We start from the raw sequence: 22,712 nt of genomic DNA, 5'->3' as shown, positions 1-22,712 counted from the left end.
CAATCAGCCAAACAACCAATAACAGCAGCAACAGCAAACAACCCTCACCGCCTCCTGCCCTGAATTTTTTGTGTGATTTTATTGTGGGACTTAGTTTCCAAAGCAGATTTTCATTTCTTCACAAGCACAGCACCCTCTCTCTTGCCCCGTCACTGTGAATCACTTAAACAAGCACCCTCCCCTCCAGGGCTCCAGGGGGCTGGAGGGTGGGGAGCAGGCAGCTGCCCATCCTTGGGGGGCCTGGGGTCAGTGTGGCCACGTGGGCAGGAGGACCCACAGTGCCTGGCGGGGGTGGAGGGAAGGACTAGCAGGTGGAGGGGAGAGGCCCAGCCCAGCAGAGCAGCCGGGTTGCAGGTTTCCACCAGGTGTGTTCCAATCACTCATGCCCTGTGCCTGTCTCTCCCCAGAGCCTGTGCAGGCTTGCGTGCTCAACGGCACCATCATCGGGGTGAGCTGATGCCTTCTCCCCAGGGGGGCAGCGACAGGGGCTGTGTGGAGGGTGGGCAGCATCTGAAAGTGCAAATGACAGGACCCAGAGTGATCTCCACCTACACTTCCCTTGCTCCTAGGGCTTCCCAGGCATCCTGGAGTAGAAGCCCCAACTCTCCAGGGCCTGGGTCCCACCTTCGCCTTCTAGAGCTCACCTCCCGGCCCCTCAGCCCCCAGGCACAGAAGATGCCAGCCTGTTCCCTCTCCCTCTGCCCCAGGGAAAGCCCTCATTCTCACCACTGCCATCCTTGAGAGGGGAGGGTCGGGGAAGGAGTGGCCTCTGGGGACCAGAGGAGAATTGGGGTGATGATGGCTCCTAGCAGCTTTGAGCAGCCGGGCCCCACACCTAAGCCAGATGGCTCATGGGGCTGAGGGCAGTTGGGGTTTGGGGGACTGGGGTGCCAGGAGGCCTGACCCTGGTCCCCTCTGGTTCCAGCCCGGGAAGACTGTGATGGTTGATGCGTGCATGACCTGCCGCTGCACCGTCCAGGCAGGGGTCGTCTCCGGATTCAAGCTGGAGTGCAGGCAGACCACCTGCCAGGCCTGCCCTGTGGTAAGAGAGGCTGCAGTTGGCGGGGATCGGGGCGGGGGGGTGGGTCAAATGGGTACTTTTAGGACCCAGGCAATGGGACCTCACCAGGATCTTTAAATAAAAACTTTCATGATTTTCTGATTATGTTCAGTATCTGACAACTGTCAGGAAGGGACTAAAAGTCACCTACCCAGATTGCATTTCTCAGAAATAACTATAATTTAGTTTTGTACATTTAAAGCATTTTTTTCATGTATTTGCAAGGCTGCAACCATATTCACAATTCTGTATTCTTTTTTAGGCAACTTTAAGTAACATCACTACTGATCTTTGAAAGCATTAAAAATCAGTCAAATATTTATCCGACAGTTACCAGTTAGCCCAGTTATTTATCAGACACTTGTCACATTCTCTGGAGTGGACCTGCCTCAAAGTATACTTTTATTATTGCACATTGTTGTCTGACTCTTTGTGACCCCATGGACTGCACCCCGCCAGGCTCCTCTGTCCATGGGGTTTTCCAGGCAAGAGTACTGGAGTGGGCTGCCATTTCCTTCTCCAGGGTATCTTCGTGACCCAGGGGTTGAATCCAGATCTCTAGCACTGCAGGCAGAGTGTTTACCACTGAGCCACCAGGGCAGCCCTACTGGACACTGGGGTGGTCTAAAATAGTTCACCCCGTTTCTGCCAGGTCACGATGATGGTGTTTGCTTCGAACACCTCCACAGGTGGGATCTGGGACGTGGAATCCTCATTTCTGGTGGAGTAGAGGAGAGCATGCACTTCACTGGTCTAATCACGACTCTTAGCAGACCCCTCCTCCCCCGCACAGAGCTGCACCCAGTGCTGAGGAGGATGCCTTGGCTTCTCCCGCAGGCTGCCCCTTGCATCTGGGGCTCCTGCTGTCTTAGAAAATACAGTTGGTCGGATGAGTTTCTTGTGAGCTGGATGCACAGAATACATACTGTAACCACTCTTTTAGGTGGTGGAGCAGTGGGTGGGGGCTGGACGGTTCCTGGAGAGGAATCTGTCATCGGAGGAGCAATGCAGTGGCCAGAGGGGAGGGGCGGTGGGGGGAGGGATGAGGAACACTGGAGCCGGTGCGGTCAGCACTCTTGAGGACAGGTGTGTTCTGCACCTGGGTGCTATGTGAGGCTTCAAGGAGGGGCTTAATAACATGGGGAATGAAGGGGTCTATAGGATGCACATTGTTTCTGATAGAATGGCTCAAGGAGAACATCCCTGCCTCAGGAAGAAGGGAGCGAAATATGTGTTTTTGCTTTTTTAAAATTTAAAATACCAGTTTTAGGGTTTCCAGTCCAAGTGTGGGTCTGTGAGACAACTCCCCTGATACATCTGGGCTTGAATATGGGAAGGAATGATGCTGTCTGAAGTCTGTGGCACCCCTTCACCTGAAGGTCGATGGAATTACAATCCATGCCAGGAGAGAGAGGTCCACACCCACTGTCCTGCAGGAAGCGGTCAGGGGGATGAGCACGCTCTTTACTGGCGCCCTCTGGTGGTCAGAGGGTGGCACAGTCACCTCCTCTGCATCCATAGTGAAAGGGAAGTCACTCAGTCGTGTCTGACTCTGCGACCCCATGGACTGTAGCCTACCAGGCTCCTCTGTCCATGGGATTTTCCAGGCAATAGTCCTGGAGTGGATTGCCATTTCCTTCTCCAGGGGATCTTCCCAACCCAGGGATCGAACCCGGGTCTCCCGCATTGTAGACAGATGCTTTACCGTCTGAGCCACCAGGAAACCCAGTTTTAGAATCCAGTCTAGACATAGGTTTCTAAATATTTTTAAATCCACAACCCACTTTGGTCTGTGTGCTCCTCCTCTTCTCCAAAAAAATTGCCTCTCCCCAGGGCAGTGTGGGCCTCCCTGGTGGCTCAGATGGTAAAGAATCCGCCTCCCAGTGCAGGAGATCGCGGTTTCAATCCCTGGATGGGGAAGATCCCCTGGAGAAGGCAATGGCAACCCACTCCCGTGTTCTTGCCTGGAGAATGCCACGAACAGAGGAGCCTGGAAGGCCACAGTCCATAGGGTCACAAAGAGTCAGGCACAACTGAGCAGCCAATCACATCACACACACACACACACACACACACACACACACACACACACACGGCTGTGAACTCACACACACACACACACACACACACACACACACACACACACACACACACACACACACGGCTGTGAACTCACTTCCTCCCCCTTGAGATCCTGAAGATTAGCTCTGCGGTTGTCTCTGCCTCATATGCCCCTTCTCGCTCAGCATCCTTCCCTGGACCTCCAGGAGGCCTCCTGCACGTGGGGAGCTGTGCTGGTCAAGTTTAGGTCAGTCTGTTTGAACTGCAAATGTCAGATGGAACTGTTAGCATCACCAGAAACGTGGGCCCTCTGTCTCCTCCAGGGGAGATAATGCTTCTACCTCAAGGAGCCCAGCAGGCGGTGGTCTGTGCTGGTGGTCTGTGCTGGTGGAGATAAAGGAATGCAAGGGGAAGAGACATGACCCTGACTGGGAGCACTGAGAAAGCCTCCTGGAGGAGCATGACCTTGGATTGACCTTCAGCAGTGACCACTCAGGAGGGGCAATGGGGACAGACTGGCAGATCAGCAAGAGAAAGGGCAGTGGCTTTTTTTTTTTTAAAGTAGTTTCTCTTTTCTAAAGGCTTTTAAAAATAGTTCTACTAGATATTGCAATTATTTTTTAAAGTAGATAAGGTTTTTAGTTGGAGTTTCAACATCAAACTCTCAAAAATTACTAGAATGAATAGACAGAGAAGTAGAAGGATACAGTAGAGCTGAAAAGCGCTATGACCCAATTCAACATAATTAAGTTTTATACAATTTTCACACAACAGTAGGATACAAAATTCTGTTCAAGTTCCCACGGACTATAAACCAGGAGACACTGGAACATATCCAGGGACATAAAACAAGGTGCAAAAATTTCATGGTCTAAAGAAATCATACAGATTCTTTTCTCTTAACACTGTGGAATGATGTTAGAAATCAATATCAAAGGAGGTTTGAAAATAACCCACATTGTTTCAAGTGCAAGGTTTAAAATATTTTATTATCACTGTGCGAATGTGCTAAGCCGCTTCAGTTGTGTTTGACTCTGCGACCCCATGGACCGTGAGTCTCCAGGCTCCTCTGTGTATGGGATTCTCCAGGCAAGAATACTGGAGTGGGTTGCCATGCCCTCCTCCAGGGGATCTTCCCGACCCAGGGATCGAACCCGTGTCTCTTATGTCTCCTGCATTGGCAGGCGGGTTTTCTTTACAGCTAGCGCTACCCGGGAAGCCCATATTCACTATTCATTATCAGTTGTAAACTGCGCATAGGACCGATGTTAATAAATGTATTCACAAGAGAAAAAAGTTTAAAAAGAGGGTGAGAAAAGGAAAATAGAGTAAGGGCAGTGGGGAGATAGGACTGGGGTCCTTGAGTGGCCGACACAGTTTGTGAAAAGGGCTGGGAGACGCCTGTGAGAAGAGCCTGGGGGCATCCCTGGACAGGGGAGCAGGGCTCATTGGCTGCTCTGACCTGTGAGTTCTGTGGTTGGTGGGATGCCTGGCCCTTCCTGACTGGATGCTGCAGCGAAAGCCCGGTCAGCTCTGCCCTCCTCCTGGTCCACCTGCTGGCGGTGCAGTGGGTGTCCGGTCAGCAGTGGCTGGAAGCCCAGCAGCGCTCAGACACGCCTGTCACCCGTGCACCGCCTCTCAGGGTCTCTTCTCTCTCCTGTGAGTGAGGTCAGCCTGCTCCCTCCCCTCCCCTCCCTCCTTCCCAGTCCAGTGCTCCTCTGAAATCACTGCCCTCTCCTCTCTCCTCCCACCCCATCCTCCACCTCCTCCTGTCCCTTTCCCTCCCACGACGCCCCCCATCTTTCCTCGTCCTTGGCTTCACCATGCCCTTGGCCCCTCTGGGGTGTGGATAGAACCTCCACAGCCTCATCTCTTCACTTTGCAACCCCCTCCTCCATTTGTCCCCCACCCAGCAGCCTCATGTCTCCTGTAAAGATTTTGGGCTGAGTAGAAGGTATTTCCTAGTCTCTTCTAACACTCACTAGAAAATGCCCCAATCCAGGCTCCTATGAAATCCTGTCTGACGTCAAGCGCATTTTATTTCCTCATTCTGATAATAACCAGTTGCATGCATTCATGCTGTTTTCCCCATCTCTCTCTTCCTCTCCCATTCATCATGGTCCACACCTTCAGGAATCGTGTGATTTTGAAAACACAGCTAAAGCTCACCCCATGGCCTCAAATGTCAGCAGCGTCCTTCCAAGCATGTGTGTGTAGCCGGGGCCCATCCAGTCGCCCTGTTCTGCTGGAAGCTCAGTCCTCACTGGCTTTCTCTACAGCCTCCCTGATGGGCTCAGTGCACACTCAGGCTCCTCACCTCCCTGCTGGTCAGGAGCCTTCAGTGTCTGTGCAATCAACGCGGGAGCCCTGTAGACAGCCAGGCCTTCTGCCCGGGACTCCAGACTGACCTGCTAGAGAGTCACAGCAGAAAAACCTCAGGACCCCAAGGAATGAATCTCTAAGTGGTCATTACTAAATGCAGCAAAGTGAAAAAAATGACGCCGTAGCTGGCTTTCACATAGCTAAATGTATTCTTTTAAAATTGTACTAAGTTTTGTTCTTGCTGTTTTTTTTTTTGGCATGGTGTGAAAGTGTTAGTTGTTCAGTCATGTCTGACTCTTTGCGACCCCATGGAATGTAGCCCACCAGGCTCCTCTGTCCATGGAATTCTCCAGGCGAGAATATTGGAGTGGGTTGCCATTCCCTTCTCCAAGGGATCTTCCCGATCCAGGGATGTGGTTCTCCCGCATGGCAGGCAGACTCTTTGCTGTCTGAGCCACCAGGGAAGCCCCTTTTTGGCATGGTGGGGAAAGGTAAAAGAGCTTTAATTTTAATGCAATGATGAGACAACTGATGATCGCTTTTTGGTTCTTATTTGGTTAACATGTTTGAAAATTCTTTGCAAAAATAAAAAGTTGGTTACCCTGTGTGGCCTCCCAGATTTGGGGGCGTTTTGGTAAAACATTGAAATCCTGTGGTCTGGAAGCTACAGCCTTTCCCCTACCGTAAAGGTAAGAGATGGAGGCAGGAAGACAGTTTCCACTGTGACAGAGTCCAGTGGTGGATGATGATTGCCTGGACTGGGTGATGACAGGGGACCTTGGAATGACAAGCAGTGGATGAGTTCAAGATGCATTTTTTGGCAAGATCTGGTGATGTTTGGGTGAGGGGTGAGGCAGGGGATGAGCAAAAGGGAGCAGGGACGAGGATGACCCCCAGATTTCTGGTTGGAGTGGCTGGGCATGATGAAATCATTTACAGTTTGGCTTACTTATGAACGGGGTCTTCGAGGGAGGTTCACAGAGGCTGCATTTTCTCCTGGTTCCAGGGTTATGTGGAAGAGAAACTCCAGGGCGAATGCTGTGGGAGATGCCTGCCTACGGCGTGTACCATTCAGCTACGAGGGGGACAGATCCTGACGCTGAAGGTGGGGGCAAGCGGAAGTCAAGACAGTCCCCTCAGATCACGGTCTGCTTCCCTGCTTGGGAATCTTTCCATCAAGAAAGAGGGGGCCAAGTTTGGGTCGATATTGACTTCTTTTCATACCTATTTCTGATTTTTTATAAAGAAAAGATGGATAACCTTTAGAAGGTATAGGATTTTCTCTTTGATTTAGTTATTCTGTCACTTTCCTTGATAAGGGGATAGTTGGTGTGGGCCCCCATGACTGAGAGTTGGTCGACCTCTAAGATTTTCTCCAGCCTCGATTATCTCTGAGACTGGGTAGGCAGTCAGGTGACAGAGATGCCGATCTGTGAAAGTTGGGATGGGCTGGTGAGACAGGCACCTAGTTCGTTCATCTCTCTGTCAGAGGCATTCATCTCTAGTTCAGCTATTGATTGGCCAGTTTACCTCCACTGTGTCTTAATTCTTTACGCTGTTATGTGGTCAGAAGAGTTTAGGGATTCCCTACCTTCATACAGCCCGATTCCCAATAAACAGGTTGCAAAACCGGACTGCACCTGGCCTCATTCTTGTCCTATGGTCCCCCACCTTGTCTCAGCAACTCCAGGGAGTCAAGGTCACTATTTGAAGTGGCTTTGAAACCCAAGGGCTGCCTTCAGATGTGCTCAACACACATCCTCTCTTTCCTTTTAGCGTGATGAGACACTCCAGGATGGCTGTGACAGTCACTTCTGCAGAGTCAACAAGAGAGGAGAGTTCATTTGGGAGAAGAGGGTCATGGGCTGCCCGCCCTTCAACGAACACAAATGTCTGGCTGAGGGGGTGAGCCGTCAGAGCCCGGGCCCTGCCTTCCTCTCGACTGGCTCCATCTTTGACTGAAAAAAGAAGGTTCTTCTGAATGGCAGTCCAGCTCTGCCATGATTCCCAGTGTTCAAGGAGAACCTCAGCCTAGTTTAAAAATCAACAAAATTACAAAATCAAAGCCTGATAGAGAGATGAAACTCTCTCTATGATGCTCTAAGAAAATACCTCCCCTTGGGGGAGATTGGATCTGTGATCCTTGAATGGGGAGGTGAGAGACCAAACTGATTGATGGTCTCCCCTGGGAATGACAGTCCCGGAGACTCTCAACTGGAAGAGAATTCAGAATAATCAGGACCGTTTCAGCCTGGCCGGGTAGGGTGGTCAGTCTGCTCACCTTTGTGATGGGATAGTCTGTTCACTTCTGGGGACTTGGGCTCAGGGCTGTGAGTCCAGAGGCAGGACTTGGCTTGGAATGACAGAAAGTGTCCACTGTGTACTATTTGTGCCTAACTCGGGACCTTGCTGTTTTCTTAGGGGAAAATCGTGAAAACTCCTGGCACTTGCTGTGACACATGTAAGTACGTTACCAATGGACTGTCCCTTGAAACCCATCAGATTAAGTCCAGGGGATGTTCCTTGAAGTGAACTTCATTCTAGAAAGATAGCACAGTCATTGCATTCCATTCTGCAGGGGACTGCCACCCTGCCTCGCATGTCCTTGGACTGCCCCCTACTCAAGCCCCCTTTCAGATGCCTGTAAACCAGTCTCTTTTCCTTCTTCCAGACTCCTGGCAATCACTAGCCTCTTACTTGCCTTTCTCCTCGCCAGGTCTTGGGTTGGTCACAGTCCTATCACAAGAGAATGTCTTTTCTCTGCCACTGAAGCTCCTTGAAGACAAGGTGGCTTGATTTATGATCTCAACAGATGAGACACTCAATACACCTCTATTCTTTGAGTATCCCAGAGAGAAGGGGAAGCGAGAAGCTGGCTGTGGGGCTGCAGAGAAACACAGTCTTCTCAAGGATTGATAAGGCTGGTCCCATTAACCAGTGTTATTAATCTCCTCTCCTTCACTCTCGCCTGTTCTTTTTTTAAATTAATTGCTTTTACTTTGGCTGCACTGTGTCTCCATTGTGGTGCTCAGGCTTTCTCTAGTTGTGGGGAGCCGGGGCTACCTTTAGCTGTGGTGTGCAAGCTTCTCATTGTGGTGGCTTCTCTTGTTGCTGAGCATGGGCTCTAGAGCGCACTTGCTCCCTCGTCATGGTGCATGGGCTTAGATGCCCCAAGGCATGTGGGATCTTCCCCGACTAGGGATCGAGCCTGTATCCCCTGTGTTGGCAGGCAGATTCTTTGCCACTGGGCCACCAGGGAAGTCCTTGGCTTTTCCTGACCTTGCACTGTGTTGCATGGGTTGGTCCCCAGTAGTTACCGCAGCAGCTTTGGAGATGGAGCTCCAGTCTGCTCATCAGAAAGCATCTCACCACACGTTCTTGTTGCCATGAGCACATGTACCTCTCAGAATCTCAAAGTTAGTGCTGTATACTCTGGGTATAGAATTACTTGTCTGGACTAATATTCTTTGTTTTTTAGTTTAGTTACTTAGCTTTTTTGGTTTGTTTGCTTGTTTTTGGATTCCTGGGTCCATGTTCCCATGTTTATTTGGAGGTAGAGAAAGTGAAGAGTTGCTCAGTTGTGTCCGACTGTTTGCAACCCCATGGACTATAGGGGTTCCACTGTCCATGTAATTCTCTAGGCAAGAATACTGGAGTGGGTAGCCATTCCCTTCTCTAGGGGATCCTTCTGACCCAGGGATCGAACCTGGTCTCCTGCATTGCAGGCGGATTCTTTACCATCTGAGCCACCAGGGAAGCCCCTGGGGAAAAGAAAGAGTGAAAAACATGAATACCTTCAGTGGTCAGTCATTTGTTCTTCCCCTGATGGCTCACTCTGACAGTGCCTGGAGTTGCTGTAGCCAGGCGGCAGACTGAGGGGACACACTCTGAGAGCATCTCTCTCTGTGATTCCTGTCTGCATGGCTGAGATCAGGAAACCATCCAGGAAGAGACACATTTTTCTCTAGGTGTGCTGCAGGGCAATCTGGCCAAGGCTGTTACCTGCAAAACTAGCAAAGAGGCCAAATGGGGGCTTCAGTGCTTTCAGGAGACAGGGACCCTCCAAAAGGAAAATAAGCCAGGCTCGAGGATTTAAATCTACTGTGTGTTGGCTTCAATATGTTTTCCTCATTCACCCTCTTAATGTGGTTGGCAGGCTTTTGCTTTCAAATGAAATTATTTGGAAATTGGGAGGCTGGCTAATATGTAGTTAAGGTTGAATTAGTTTTGGAGCCATCCAGGAATGGAAAACTCCCAGTGTTTGGACAGGCAATGGTGAGCTGACATTGAATCCTAGAATTATCCATGGGGCAAGGAGAGATTCAAAGCTGAATGCTGTTAACCCCTGAGTGGTAAGGAAACCCATGCCTGCGACCAGGAGATGGCTATACTCAAAGCAAAAGATTCCATAAGGGCCGCAAGGATATTCTCAGTCCCCAGGGAGACAATGACATTTGCAGGGGTGGATAGATATTAATTGTATTTATTGGATATTCATTGCCTGTTCACTTCTGGGTATAGTATAAGCAGGCTTCCCAGGTGGCACAGTGGTAAAGAATCCGCCTGCCAATGCTGGAGATGGAGGAGATGCAGGTTCGATCCCTGGGTGGGGAAGATCCTCTGGAGAAGAAGCTGGCAACCCTCTCCAGGATTCTTGCCTGGAAAATGCCACAAACAGAGGAGCCTGGCAGGCTATAGTCCATGGGGTCACAGAGTTGGACACAACTGAGCATCTCAGCACACATGCAGAATTATAAGCACAACAGGATTGCTGTGATCATTATGGCTTTTAGAGTCTACAATTGTATAAAAGTAAGTCTTATCCATCGACATTACCAAAGCACGGTGAATCTAGGCTCCTCTTGCCATTAGAATTGTGCCATTAAGTGAGTTCAACCCAGTGATATCTTCATTTCTGATTGTGAAGGGTCAGGAGAAGCTGGGCTTCCCAGGTGGTGCTAGTGGTTAAGAACCTACCTGCCAATGCAGGAGATGCAAGTTCTATTCCTGGGTCGGGAAGATCCCCTGGAGAAGGGAATGGCAACCCACTCTAGTACTCTTGCCTGGGAAATCACATGGACAGAGGAGCCGGGTGAGCTGCAGTCCATGGGGTGCAAAGAGTAGGACACGACTGAAGCGGCTTGGCAGGAGAAGCTGAGGGGAACCAGGGTCACTGACTTGCTCCCTCCGTAGCTGGCTGTGGTCACCGTGAAACTGACCTATGTATAGTGAGTCAGGGAGCTGGAGTGGAATGGGAGAACAGGTCCCATCTCTCACTTGCCCTGTAGGTGAGGAGCCCGAGTGCAAGGACATCACAGCCAGGGTGCAGCACATCAAGGTGGGAGACTGCAAATCTGAAGAGGAAGTGGACATTCACTACTGCCAGGTAAGGGGTCCTCGGTTCAGAGGACAGGTCTCTTCATTTGAACACCTCTCTTTAGATACATTGTGAAAAGATCTGGGAAGTTCACAGGGAGGAGATGTGAAAGAAACTAGGAACTTTTTTTTCCTTTTGAAAGCAAATGTTTTATTGAAGTTAACTGAGAACTTTTGACTTCAGAACACACACACACAAAAAAAATCAGCAGTGATTCAAAGCTTCCTTTGAAGAGAATGGAGGGTTACTTATGGAACACAGGAGCTGCATTCCCCAGAGACCCATAGAAATTGCAGCTACAGGGCTGGGTGTGAGAATTCCAATTAGGGGAGGCCTTTCAGACACACTGCCTGGCTGTCCTGGGTTCGTCTGGCCGAGGCCAGACCTGGAGGAGGGCAGGTGCAGGAAGCGGGCTGCCCCAGAGCCCTCCCCACCCTGGGACTCTCTATCACCCGCGTCACTGCCTCTCTCTTTCCCGCTGCAGGGAAGATGCACCAGCAAAGCCCTGTACTCCATCGACACGGAGGACGTGCAAGACCAGTGTTCCTGCTGCTCGCCAACGCGCACAGAGCCCACGTCAGTGCCCCTGCGCTGCACCAACGGCTCCATCATTCACCATGTGATCCTCAACGCCCTGCAGTGCAGATGCTCCTCCAGGAAATGCAGCCCGTGACGTGCTGCCTGCCCGCCACGGACACCTGCTGCCTCCTGCTAAGCTCCGCGATCCCTGCTCCGCGCATGCGCACTCTGCTCCCGGACCTTCCCGGGCGCACAATAAAGGCCAATCCATCCTCTCCTCAAAGGCTGGTGGTTCATCCAGGTTGAGATGGCTGGGCTGCTCTGAGCCGGGTGCTGAGGTGGGGGCTGGGGAGTGGAGAGGGAGCCCAGGCTTTCAGGTCAGATCCTTTTTACCCCCGAGAGAGACTCTACTCGGTGCAGGCACTGGACAATGAAGCTGGAAATGATTTAGACATCATCTCATCCACTGCCCTCTCCTGTCCCTTCACTGAGGATGAAAGTAGCTCAGAGAGCTTGAGTGACTTGCCCAAGGTCACACAGCCGCTGGTGGCAAGGCCAGGTTCAGAACCCAAGGATTTGGACACCTGGGCAAGAGCCACATGGATCTCGCGCTGACAGATTCAGCCTTGTTCTCACTGGAACCAGGGAGGGCTGCATTTTTAGGCCTTTCTGCTTCCGCCGGATAAGAACCTCCAGGGAAGATAACGCTGGAGGCAAACGGCCTGAGTTCCGTTGAGTCGTGTTGGTGGGGAGTTTTAGGGTGGAGGGAAGGAGGGATGGGTAGAAGTTTTATATAACTGCTCAATAATTCAAAGGCTGTCGCCCTCTATCCATCATCACCCCACCTCCAACTTTGAGTAGTCTCTAAGGTCTCTGTGGGAAAGCAGATCCGGGGCCAGGGAATTATTAATAGCTGTCTCTCTTCTGACTGATCGCCTGATGCTCCACCCCAGGACGAGGTGTTGTTGGTGGCGTGGGGCTCCGAGAAACTCAGTGGGAGGCTACTTCTTCAACAGAGGTTGTCAATTTCCCAGTGCTCCCATAGCCCGAGTTCTCCTCGTATTTACTGACAGGACGATTCACTACCAACGAAAAAGCTAAACTTGAAAAGTCACGTTTTGATTAAAAAAAAAAAATCAGGGAGCAGGGTAAATAGGATGCTGAAGGGGAAACAGGTAGTGGCATGTGAACCAGAACTCTCCCACTCTGCACTCGTTCCAAGGTGGATCTGCCTCTGGGCCCAGCTCTTGCTGTTCAGTTGCTCAGTTGTGTCTGACTCTTTGTGACCCCCATGGACTGCAGCATGCCAGGCTTCCCTGTCCTTCACCATCGCCTGGAGTTTGCTCAAACTCATGTCCATTGAGTCGGTGATGCCATCCAGCCATCTCGTCCTCTGTCACCTCCTTCTCCTCCTGCCCTCAATCCTTCTCAGCATCAGGGTCTTTTCTAATGAGTTGGCTCTGCATCAGGTAGCCAAAGTATTGGAGTTTCAGCTTCAGCATCAGTCCTTCCAAAGAATATTCAGGGTGGATTTCCTTTAGGATGGACTGGTTGGATCTTCTTGCAGTTCAAGGGACTCTCAAGAGTCTTCTCCCAGGACTCTCTGTCTTGTCACCCTCAGACCAGATGGGATAGTACCCCACAGTGAGAGTCTTAGGAAGAGTCTTGGAGTATGGAGAGAGAGAAGAGATGAACCAAGGTGGAAATGTTTCCAGTCCTCTTGGCATCGGAAACACATAGGGAAGGGTTCCCGGAAGTGAGTGAAGGGCGTGTCTGGGAGAGAAAGGAGTCAGAATCCAAGTGTTAGAACACAGACTCTGGAGCGAGCTCAGCTGTCAGAGATATGGGGCCTGACCTTTACACTGCAGTCTCCTCATCTGTGAAATGGGTACACAGGCAGTAAAACATAGACGGTTATTATAACTCATGCCTTCGGGGAAGGCTCTGAGAAGGGTGCTGAGGGAGTGGATGTCTGTATCCATATCAGCCTTGATTACTCCTGGCAGCCAGGACATAGCCCGCCAGGGACGGGCCAGGGGTGGGCACATGCTGTTTCTGGTTTTCCTTCTGCTCAGCTCCCAACTCCCTTTACGGTCTCAGGTTCATCATCAATTGATATAATGTACAAAGTAGGGAGGGACTTCCCCAATAGCTCAGCAATAAAGAATCTGCGTTCAGTGAAGGAGACGTAAGTTTGATCCCTGGGTCAGGAAGATCCCCTGGAGGAGGAAATGGCAACCAACTCCAGTATTCTTGCCTGAAAAATCCCGTGGACCAAGGAGCTTGACAGACTATAGTCCATGGGATTCCAAAAGAGTAGGGCGTGACTTCGTGACTGAACATGCATGCACAAAGTGGGGAGCAGTCCCACAGCCCACCTTATCAGCATGGGAGATGGGAAAGTCTGTGGTCATACAGATCCGACTTGACACATGTTAACAATACATTTTGTTTTCATTTTCTGGGTCCCTGATATTAATGCACTCGCTTACCTTAGGGGCATCTTGGAATTGTAGATTTCATCATGCAGAATGGCCCTTTGGAGGTCTTCTTTTTCATCCCCCTGCCCATGGCTAGGTACCAAAGCCATTCCAGAGAGATGGAGCTTTTTTCCTAGGATGGAGCTTTTTTCCTAGGACGGAGCTTTCAACATCTGTTTCTTCAGCTGGTCCCACAGTCTCCCTGGGAAGCTTTTCTAAAACCTGCCCCTCCCCTTACCACTTGCAGCCCCTCTTCCTGTCCCTGGGGCGAGATTTCTTCACTTCTGCTCCTTTTAGTCTCCAGAAAGGTGGGGGACAGTTGGTGGCCGGTAGAGTGCAGGCAGGTGTGCGGGGAAGCACCCACCCCCAACCCAGGCGATCAGCGACAGGGCAGCGGGAAGCAGGGTTTCTGGGCGGAATTGGAAACTAATCAGGCAGACGGTTCAAGAGATAATCCGGCTGAATGCTCACACCCGAACCAGGTTAGGAGGCAGCGCCCGGGGCAGGGAGAGCCGCAGTCTTACGGTCTGGCCCCTCAGCTTCATTAACCCGAGCGTGACCCAGACTCAACCCGCCGGCGGGAACGCGCTTCTTCCTCCACGTGGCGCGACTAGCGGCCTGTGCGCCCAGGGCGCAGCAGCCGGAGGAGGCCGGGTGGCCCAGCGAGGGATGGGGGAGGAGACAGCAGCAGCAGCAGGCAGGGGCGGGCACGTCCAGAAGGAGCTGAGCCTAGATGGAATTAGCCCGGCGGCTGAATAAGCCAGTGCAGACGCCAGCGCGGCCGCGGGACAGTAGGGGTTTCGCGTCTGGTGCGCCCGCTCCATGGCCACGACCCCGGGGCTGCGTGGTGAGTCTCCCTTGCATGGACCTGGTTTTGAGCGTCTAGAATCTTGCAGGATGGAGAGGGGGCTGGGAGTGAAGGAGAGGTCGGTGACCCTGGGTGAACCTGGAGGGGGCTTCGCGGAGCGGATCCCTGTCTGCTGGCTGGACAGGCACACATAATTTCAGTCTATGATCCCTGACATGAAAGCCTTTTGTTCAGCCTAAGACCGCCCTGTCCTGGGACTCCAAGCTCAGGGGTCCCATGCTTGTCTGTGGAGCAATGGGTGCCCCCAGATGCTGGGGCACCCAGACCAGCAACTTCTCACCTTGGGTGGCTCTCACCCTCGGAAGGCGAGGGACACCTGAGCAGTTTCCTGGACACTCATGTCCTATCAAAGAGGCAGGACAAGAGTCAGGGGATTGGTGCAGCAGCTTTTTGTTGATGAATTACCAATTCCAATCTCTTTATCTTCTTGTTACAAGTCAAGGGGTGTTTAGCACATCTGAATAGATGAGCAAACAACTGAGGCTTAATTCAGAAGCAGTCTGCTGAGGACAGAGGTTCAGAGTCACCCCCTGCAACTTGACTTTAGCCTCTTGGAGCATCCTCACAGTTTCAGGAAGTCTCCCCCAGCCATTATCCACCCCAGGAAGGGCATTTACACCGTGGGAAGAACATGCATGTCTTTCTCCGGGAGCTTATTTAAGAGGAAAAGCAAACTGAGGCAGCGTTTAGGGGAGCAGGGCATGACCCTTCTGCCTCTCCAGGTGATACTGAATACACACGCGCGTTTGGTGGGGTTGACCCTGCCCAGAAAGGGATTCTGTCTGGAGTCTTGTTTCCAGTGGTTCATGAGAAGAGGCGTGGAGTGGCAGGGGCCGGGGAAGGTGCTCACTTCACTGGCATGAACAGTGGGCACAGGGGACTGGAAGGCAGGTGTGAGTCTGGGGCTGCGTGAGCACGTGTGGAGAGACACTCTGGCACCGTGTGAATGCTGCTCTAGGGCAGAAGTTCCTGCCGAGCAAGGTTGAATCTCAGCCCCAAAGACGGGGCATGTGAGGGAGGATCTTAGACAAGAGGGGGCTCCTCCAGAGGGTGACAAGACAACTTGTCTGGGCTTTGCTCTTGGGATCGGACATCAGAAACCTGCCCCAGCTGCTGGGCATCCAGGGCCCAATCGCCTTTTCACTGTGGCTTGCCACGTGCCATCATTTTGGGAGCCAGGAACCTAAGCAGGTCCTTCCTGGGCACCTGCGCTGCTCTCTGAGTTGCTTCTAGGTGGGCCCTGGGCCTCTTTGCTGGCCGACGGAGGAGGCTGTGTGAGCAGGGAGATGGGTTCCAAACACCAGCCTCAGGCTCTGTCTGGTCCTTCTCTGCCCACTTCCACTGTGGGGCAGGACTGGGGTGGGGGGCCAGAGACACTGAGGGCTGTAGCGGGGCTTGTGTTTCATTTTCTTTAACGAGGACGTGATTTCCTGTTAATCTACCCATCTTGTGGACCCTTCAGCTGGCTGAGAGCAGCCTGGCTTTCCTAGAGCACACGAAGAACAGAAACTTTTGACCACTAGAGATGAGAAGCTGGCCTCTAGCTACAAAGTAGAATCCGTCCGTATTTGTGATCAGGTTGTTGGGGGGGAGGAGTTTGAAAAAGGATTGCCTTCAAAGAAGGAACCAGCTACGTGGACACCTGGAGAATGATCAAGCAACGGCATGCATATGTGCTAAGTTGCTGCAGCCGTGTCCGACTCTTTGAAACCTTGTGGATCATAACCTGCCAGGCTCTGCTGTCCATGGGATTCTTTGGGCAAGAATACTGGAGTGAGTTGCCATGCCTTCCTCCAGGAGATCTTCCTGACCCAGGATTGAACCTGTGTCTCCTGCGGCTCCTGCATTGCAGGCAGATTCGTTATTGCTGGGCCACCAGGGAAGCCGTCAAGCAACAGCAGTAGAGACGAAAGACCCTGGGGCAGCAATGTGCTTGGGCTGTCCAAAAAGTCAGGGGGGAGACCCGGTGCCTGGAGGGTGAGGGAGAGGGTGAGCCAGATCACTTGGAGTCTTGGGGCTCAGGCTGTATGTTTTTGACTTTCAAAGAGAAAGGGGAGACATATTTAGACACTGTGCATACAGATACCGCACTTCACTTCCCAACTGCCTTGGGGTCAATATGAAATCCACGTCATTGAAGAGGAACCTGAGGTTCAGAGAGGTTAGGAAATACCCCTGTTACATTGGGTTCACCGTGAATCATCAGTGAAGGATAAAGTTGGAATTCCAACTCACTTCCCTACCACCTCACCTTGTTGTTCTCATTCTGTTCTTCAGAAACCATTAGAAGGGAAGTGTAGATGTTGGCAAGGAAGGGGTGGGTGGAAGTGTGGGTGGAAGTGGGGCCTTTAGGGAGATACTCACTTTGCAAGGCTGATAGTTGATGCTGTGGTCATACTCCAGGCAAAGCTTGCCTTGACACGACTTCCAGTCTGGAGTCAACAGGGTTAGTTTATTTAGTGGGATCAAACCTAAGAAGGCCAGTTGTCATCACTGAACTCCTATGACAACATGCCACTGTGGTTCACACTGGAGACATGCTTTAGTGAGCACTGGTTGCCTGAATTCCACGTTGATGGTTTACAGGCACGTGGGAGCCTGACCCACTGCCTGCAGAGAACTTGCCCGGTATCTGATGGATTCTGGTAATCCCGGCTCATGATCACTTCTATGGATCCGCACACCACGCACCTGTGGGGGCAGCGCACACCAGTTCAGAGCACACTTGTGGAGCCAGCGCTCAGTGCTGGAGCTGCAAGGATCAACAGGGCACGCACACACTGGACCGTCAGGACCTTACATTCCCCACTCTTGGTGCCCTAAGGTCACCACTGCACTCACTGTTGGACGTGAAAGGAGGAGGCGGGGTCAAGAACAGGCTTGTTCAGACCACACCAATGAAATTAACCACATCCATACTTCACAGTCTCCCTGGTGGCCCAGACTGTAAAGAATCCTCCTGGAGTGCAGAAGACCTGGGTCCGATCCCTGGGTTGGGAAGATCCCCTGGCGAAGGGAATGGCAACCCACTCCAGTATTCTTGCCTGGGAAATCCCATGGACAGAGGAGCCTGGCAGGCTACAGTCCATGGGGTTGCACATGACTGAAGCAAATAATACTTTCACACTTCATAGTATTAATACATTTCAAGATGTACTAGAAGTCTTTCTTTGGCTCCTACGGACAACCCTGCCCTCCCTCCAGAAACTCTAAGCAAATAATTTATAAGTCCATCTGGCTGACAGTTCTCCATCTATGTTAACTTGCGCTGAAACTACAAAAAGATGACAGTTCTTTCAAGGAGCTGGGTGAGATCCTCCCCCCACTGTGTAGAAACACAAATATAAAGCATGCCACTCTTGCATCTTCTCCTTTTTAAAAAAAAATTTCCTTTTATTTTGTAGAGTATTTTTATTTATTCTATGCTCCCGACCAGGCACCGAACCTGTACCCTGTGCAGTGGGAATTCAGAGTCTTAACCACTGGACCCCCAGGGCAGTCCCACCCTCACATCTTCTGACTGGTTCACTGATTTCTAGAAAAATGGGAAAACTCACACTTTTCTAGCAATCACTGATGCTTGTTATTCATCATAAACTAATTAAAAATAGCTTAAAGAATTTAAAAGTAATGATACGTGCCTGTTGAAAATAATTAAATAGAAAAAATAGCGGTTTTAAATATTTTGGTAATGATTCTTGACCCTAACTCCTTTATCAGTAACTACTTCTATTTCTTATTTATCAACCTTCAAACAAATTACAAGAAAGGAAAACCTAGATAGCATAAAACTTAAGGGAAAATGAGCAAATGCCAAAGAATGAAAGAGTGGGAACATATTATTATATCAGCCAAACCTAGATAAGAATAGGTACTGTAATTGAGCAAAAACTTATCTATGAACCTCCTGACAGGAAGATCAGAATAGAGATAATAAGTTACATGGGTCCCATTGCCTAAGAAAATGAGACTAGTTCATCAACATTAAACTTTAAGAAGAATGTCACAGTGGTATTTGTGTGACATATAAGACATTGCCCAGCATAATGAGCTGTAGTTTCATTAGTAGCTTTTTAGAAAGGGTATTATTTTTCATGTGGGTGTTTATTTTATTGTGTCTTTTTTTTTTTAAAAAAAGAGGTGTTTCTGTTTTATACTTTCCTGGTCCATTCTACTCTATTATACTGAAAAAAAAAACATGCTGTTTTCAAACCATTAGATAACCGACTATCTTTCAAATCATTAGATAACCAACCTCTAGCTTGAAAAATAGTGGCCTATGGGCTTCCCAGGTAGCTCAGTGGTAAAGAATCTACCTGCCAGTAGGAGATGCAGGTTCGATCCCAGGGTCGGGAAGATCCCCTGGAACAGGAAATGGCAACCCACTCCAGTATTCTTGCCTGGAAAATCCCATGGACAGAGGAGCCTGGGGGCTACAGTCCACATGGTCGCAAAGGGCTGGACACGACTGAGCGACTGAGCACCAACGCAGAGTGGCTTGTAGCCTGTAGAAAATGCAGTGGCTAATAGTCCATTTTGACCAATGACTTACAACTTCTTTTCCTCGCCTTTGTGAGAAAGGAATACAAGACTCTCCCATCAGGAGCAATTCTTACCCAGTGCCTATCTGTTGTCACTTCCCTTCATCCTGAAGAACATCCTTTAGCATTTATTTTTTTTAATGAAATTTTTATTTTATATTGGAGTGGTGTTATTTACGATGCTGCGTTAGTTTCAGGTGAACAGCAAAGTGATTCGGTTATATGTGCACATACATCCATTCTTTTCATTCCTTAAAATGCAGTTCTGCTGGTGACAAATCCTCTCAATTTTTTTTCACCCTCCCCAAGCTCCAAAATTCCACACTACAAAGCGCAGAAGAGACGACTGACCAGAAATCCCTCTCTGCTCTTCTTTTCTGCATCTCAATTCTGGATCCACTCCTTCCTTGAGCACCTGCTGTGTGCCAGGTCGCAGTGAGGGCCAGAGATGACGTCCAGACCCTACCTCTGAGTATCTCCCCCAACCTGGAGTGTGCAGGCACGAGGGAGTTACGCTGTCAACTTGGGGGGAGTTTGAACAAGGCTCTGTAGTACGAGTATGGATGGTATCTCTGTGGGCTGAATTACTGCCTGTGTAAGCAAGTGTTAGTCCTTCAGTGAGCCCATGGATTATAGCTCAGCAGGCTCCTCTGTCCATGGAATTCTCTAGGCGAGAATACTTGAGTGGGTTGCCTGTTCCTCCTCCAGGGGATATTCCCGACTCAGGGATCGAACCCGGGTCTCCTGAATTGCAGACAGATTCTTTAACGTCTGAACCACCAGGGAAGGCCTAGTAAGTGAAGTTATTTCTTATTATCCACATCGATAGTGGAGGCACCTTATGCTCAGCTAGTCACTCTAATGAACAGACTGTAAAATAAGGAGTAAAGCATAACAAGAGATAGGGCTGGGTGGTGGACAAGTTGGTAGGGTGGCTCTTTCCCCAAGAGCTTTTCAGGGACGCGGGATGATGGGGGCTCAGCCAACTTCATCCGTGACTTCCGAGATGGCCCCGAGGGTTGCCACTCCAGTTATCAGGGAGCAGAGAAAGAGTGCGCAGGAGCAGTCATGGAAGGTTTTGATGGGTCAGACCTAGAAATAGCACATAACACTCTGCTCGCATTCCTCTGGCTGGAATTCAGTCTCGTGGCACATCAGGGAGGCTCGGAAATATGGTCTAGCTGTGTGTTCAGGGAGAAGCGGAGAACATGGATTTTGGTAAGCAGCTTGTAGTCTGTTTCATGAAGTGAAGTGTTAGTTGCTCAGACGTGTCCGACTCTTTGCGACCCCATGGACTGTAGCCCGCCAGGCTCTTCTATCCATGGAATTCTCCAGGCAAGAATACTGGAGTGGGTTGCCATTTCCTTCACCAGGGGATCTTCCTGACCCAGGGATCGAACCTGGGTCTCCTTCATTGCAGGTGGATTCTTTACTGTCTGAGCCATCAGGGAAGCCCAAGTCTCTGTCATAGGGGCCTATCCAAAATGGTAAGTTTTCTGTGATTTAGTACCCTTATTATATATTAAAGTTACAGATTTAGACCATTTGTCTCCCCAAGTAGACTCTGAGATCTTCTAGTTTCAGCATCCAGGACAGGACAGAGTGTGTGGTAAATGATTATTAAATGGTTTTGAATGTGTGAATGAATGAATGGTGAGCTGGGGTGACAGTAGCTAGCCAACAGATTCAAATGCTTCTTATTGTCTTATTTTATTTTTGAAGTATAGTTGATTTACAGTGTTGTGTTAGTTTCAGATGCACAACAAAGTGATTCATTTATATGTATACATACCTGTTCTTTTTTGTATTCCTTTCCGTTGTGGTTTATCACAGAATATTGAACACAGCTCCCTGTGTTCTACTGTAGGACCATGTTATCTATTTTATATATGGTAGTATGCACCTGCTATTCCCAAACTGCTAATTTATCCTTCCCCCACCCCATTTCCCGGAGAAGGCAATGGCACCCCACTCCAGTACTTTTGCCTGGAAAATCCCAGGGATGGAGGAGCCTGGTAGGCTGTAGTCCATGGGGTCGCTGAGTCAGACATGACTGAGCAACTTCCCTTTCACTTTTCACTTGCATGCATTGAGGAAGGAAATGGCAACCCACTCCAGTGTTCTTGCCTGGAGAATCTCAGGGACGGGGGAGCCTGGTGGGCTGCTGTCTATGGGGTCGCGTAGAGTTGGGACATGACTGAAGCGACTTAGCAGCAGCAGCAGCAGCAGCCACCCCATTTCCATTTTGGTAGCCCTAAGTTTGTTTTCTGTGTCTGTGAGTCTGTTTCTATCCTCCTGACCCAGGGATCAAACCCATGTCTCTGTGTCTTTTGCATTGCAGGGAGAGTCTTTGCCTACTGAGCCACCTTGGAAGCATATTTTGTAGATAAGCTCATTTGTCTCATTTCTACAGATTCTACATATAAGTGATATCATATGTTATTTGTCTTTCTTTGTCTAATTTACTTCACTTAGTATGGTAATCTCTAGGTCCATCCATGATGCTGCTAGTGACATTGTTTCATTCTTTCTTATGACTGGGTAATATTCTGTTGCACATATACATATGTACATGCGTGCATGCTCAGTCGTTTCAGTCATGTCTGGCTCTTTGCAACCATTTGGACTGTAGCTCTCCAAGCTCCTCTGTCCATGGGATTCTCCAGGCAAGAATACTGGAGTGGGTTGCCATGCCCTCCTCTAAGTGATCTTCCCAACCCAGGGATCGAACCCGAGTTTCATGCATCTGAATGGGCAGGTGGGTTCTTTACCACTGATCCAGCTGGGAAGCATTACTCACTAGATCACTGATTTATTATGAAAGGATAGGATACAACTCAGGAAGAGCCAGATGAATGAGAGGCAGAGGACAAGATACATGGGAAGGACCTGGAATCCCATGCCCTCTGGATGTGCTGTTCTTCCCACATCTCCACTTGTTCATCAACCTGGAACCTCAGTGAGCTCCATCCTCTTGGGGGCTTCATTATAGGGGCATGACTGATTATAATACATCCTTTTGGGGGCACTTCACTACACAGGCACAACTGACTAAGTTTCCGGCCACTGATGGTGACTAAGCTCAATCTCCAGCCCCACACCCTCCTAGGAGGGCAGGTGGAGGAAGGGGAGCGGAGACTGCAAGGTCCACCCTCTCATCACAAGGTTAGTTCCCCTAGCAACGAGGCCCCATTCTTAGGTTAGCAGGGAGCTTCCCAAAAGTCACCTCGTTCACATAACAAAAGACACCTTGATTGCTCTCCACACTTAGGAAATTCTGAGGGTTTTAGGAGCGCTGTAGCAGGTACCGAACAAAGGCCAAATTATTTGTTTTTACAATAAATCACAGTATCACACCCCCAGAACCCAGGAGGGTGGCTAAGCCACAAACACCCAGGGATCTCCTGTTCAAGGCCATTTGTGCTAAGAGCCAAGTGAATGGTGTAAGAAGGCAAATAAAAATGGAGTTGGTATTGCAAAGAGA

At 50.1% G+C, this 22,712-nt stretch overlaps 1 protein-coding gene and 1 long non-coding RNA gene across 2 annotated transcripts in view; both read left to right on the top strand.

The window, feature by feature from the left end:
* The window catches only part of VWF (von Willebrand factor), a 124,152-nt gene extending 112,530 nt beyond the window's left edge, over window positions 1–11,622 (top strand). Inside the window, exons 46-52 of the mRNA XM_040234946.1 lie at window positions 408–448; window positions 926–1,042; window positions 6,450–6,548; window positions 7,220–7,348; window positions 7,865–7,904; window positions 10,732–10,829; window positions 11,305–11,622. Of these exons, the coding sequence (XP_040090880.1) occupies window positions 408–448; window positions 926–1,042; window positions 6,450–6,548; window positions 7,220–7,348; window positions 7,865–7,904; window positions 10,732–10,829; window positions 11,305–11,493 (713 nt within the window). The 3' untranslated portion in view covers window positions 11,494–11,622. The remainder of the gene's footprint in view (window positions 1–407; window positions 449–925; window positions 1,043–6,449; window positions 6,549–7,219; window positions 7,349–7,864; window positions 7,905–10,731; window positions 10,830–11,304) is intronic.
* Window positions 11,623–20,383: 8,761 nt separating this feature from the next.
* On the top strand, window positions 20,384–22,712 carry LOC120858704. Its single transcript, XR_005719931.1, has 3 exons — window positions 20,384–20,446; window positions 20,649–20,715; window positions 22,053–22,712. It is a non-coding gene; the product is annotated as an uncharacterized LOC120858704 (long non-coding RNA).

This window comes from Oryx dammah, unplaced genomic scaffold (genome assembly GCF_014754425.2).
Source record: "Oryx dammah isolate SB20612 unplaced genomic scaffold, SCBI_Odam_1.1 HiC_scaffold_29, whole genome shotgun sequence".
NCBI classification, from domain to species: domain Eukaryota; kingdom Metazoa; phylum Chordata; class Mammalia; order Artiodactyla; family Bovidae; genus Oryx; species Oryx dammah.
This window is presented reverse-complemented; position numbering and strand designations above follow the sequence as displayed.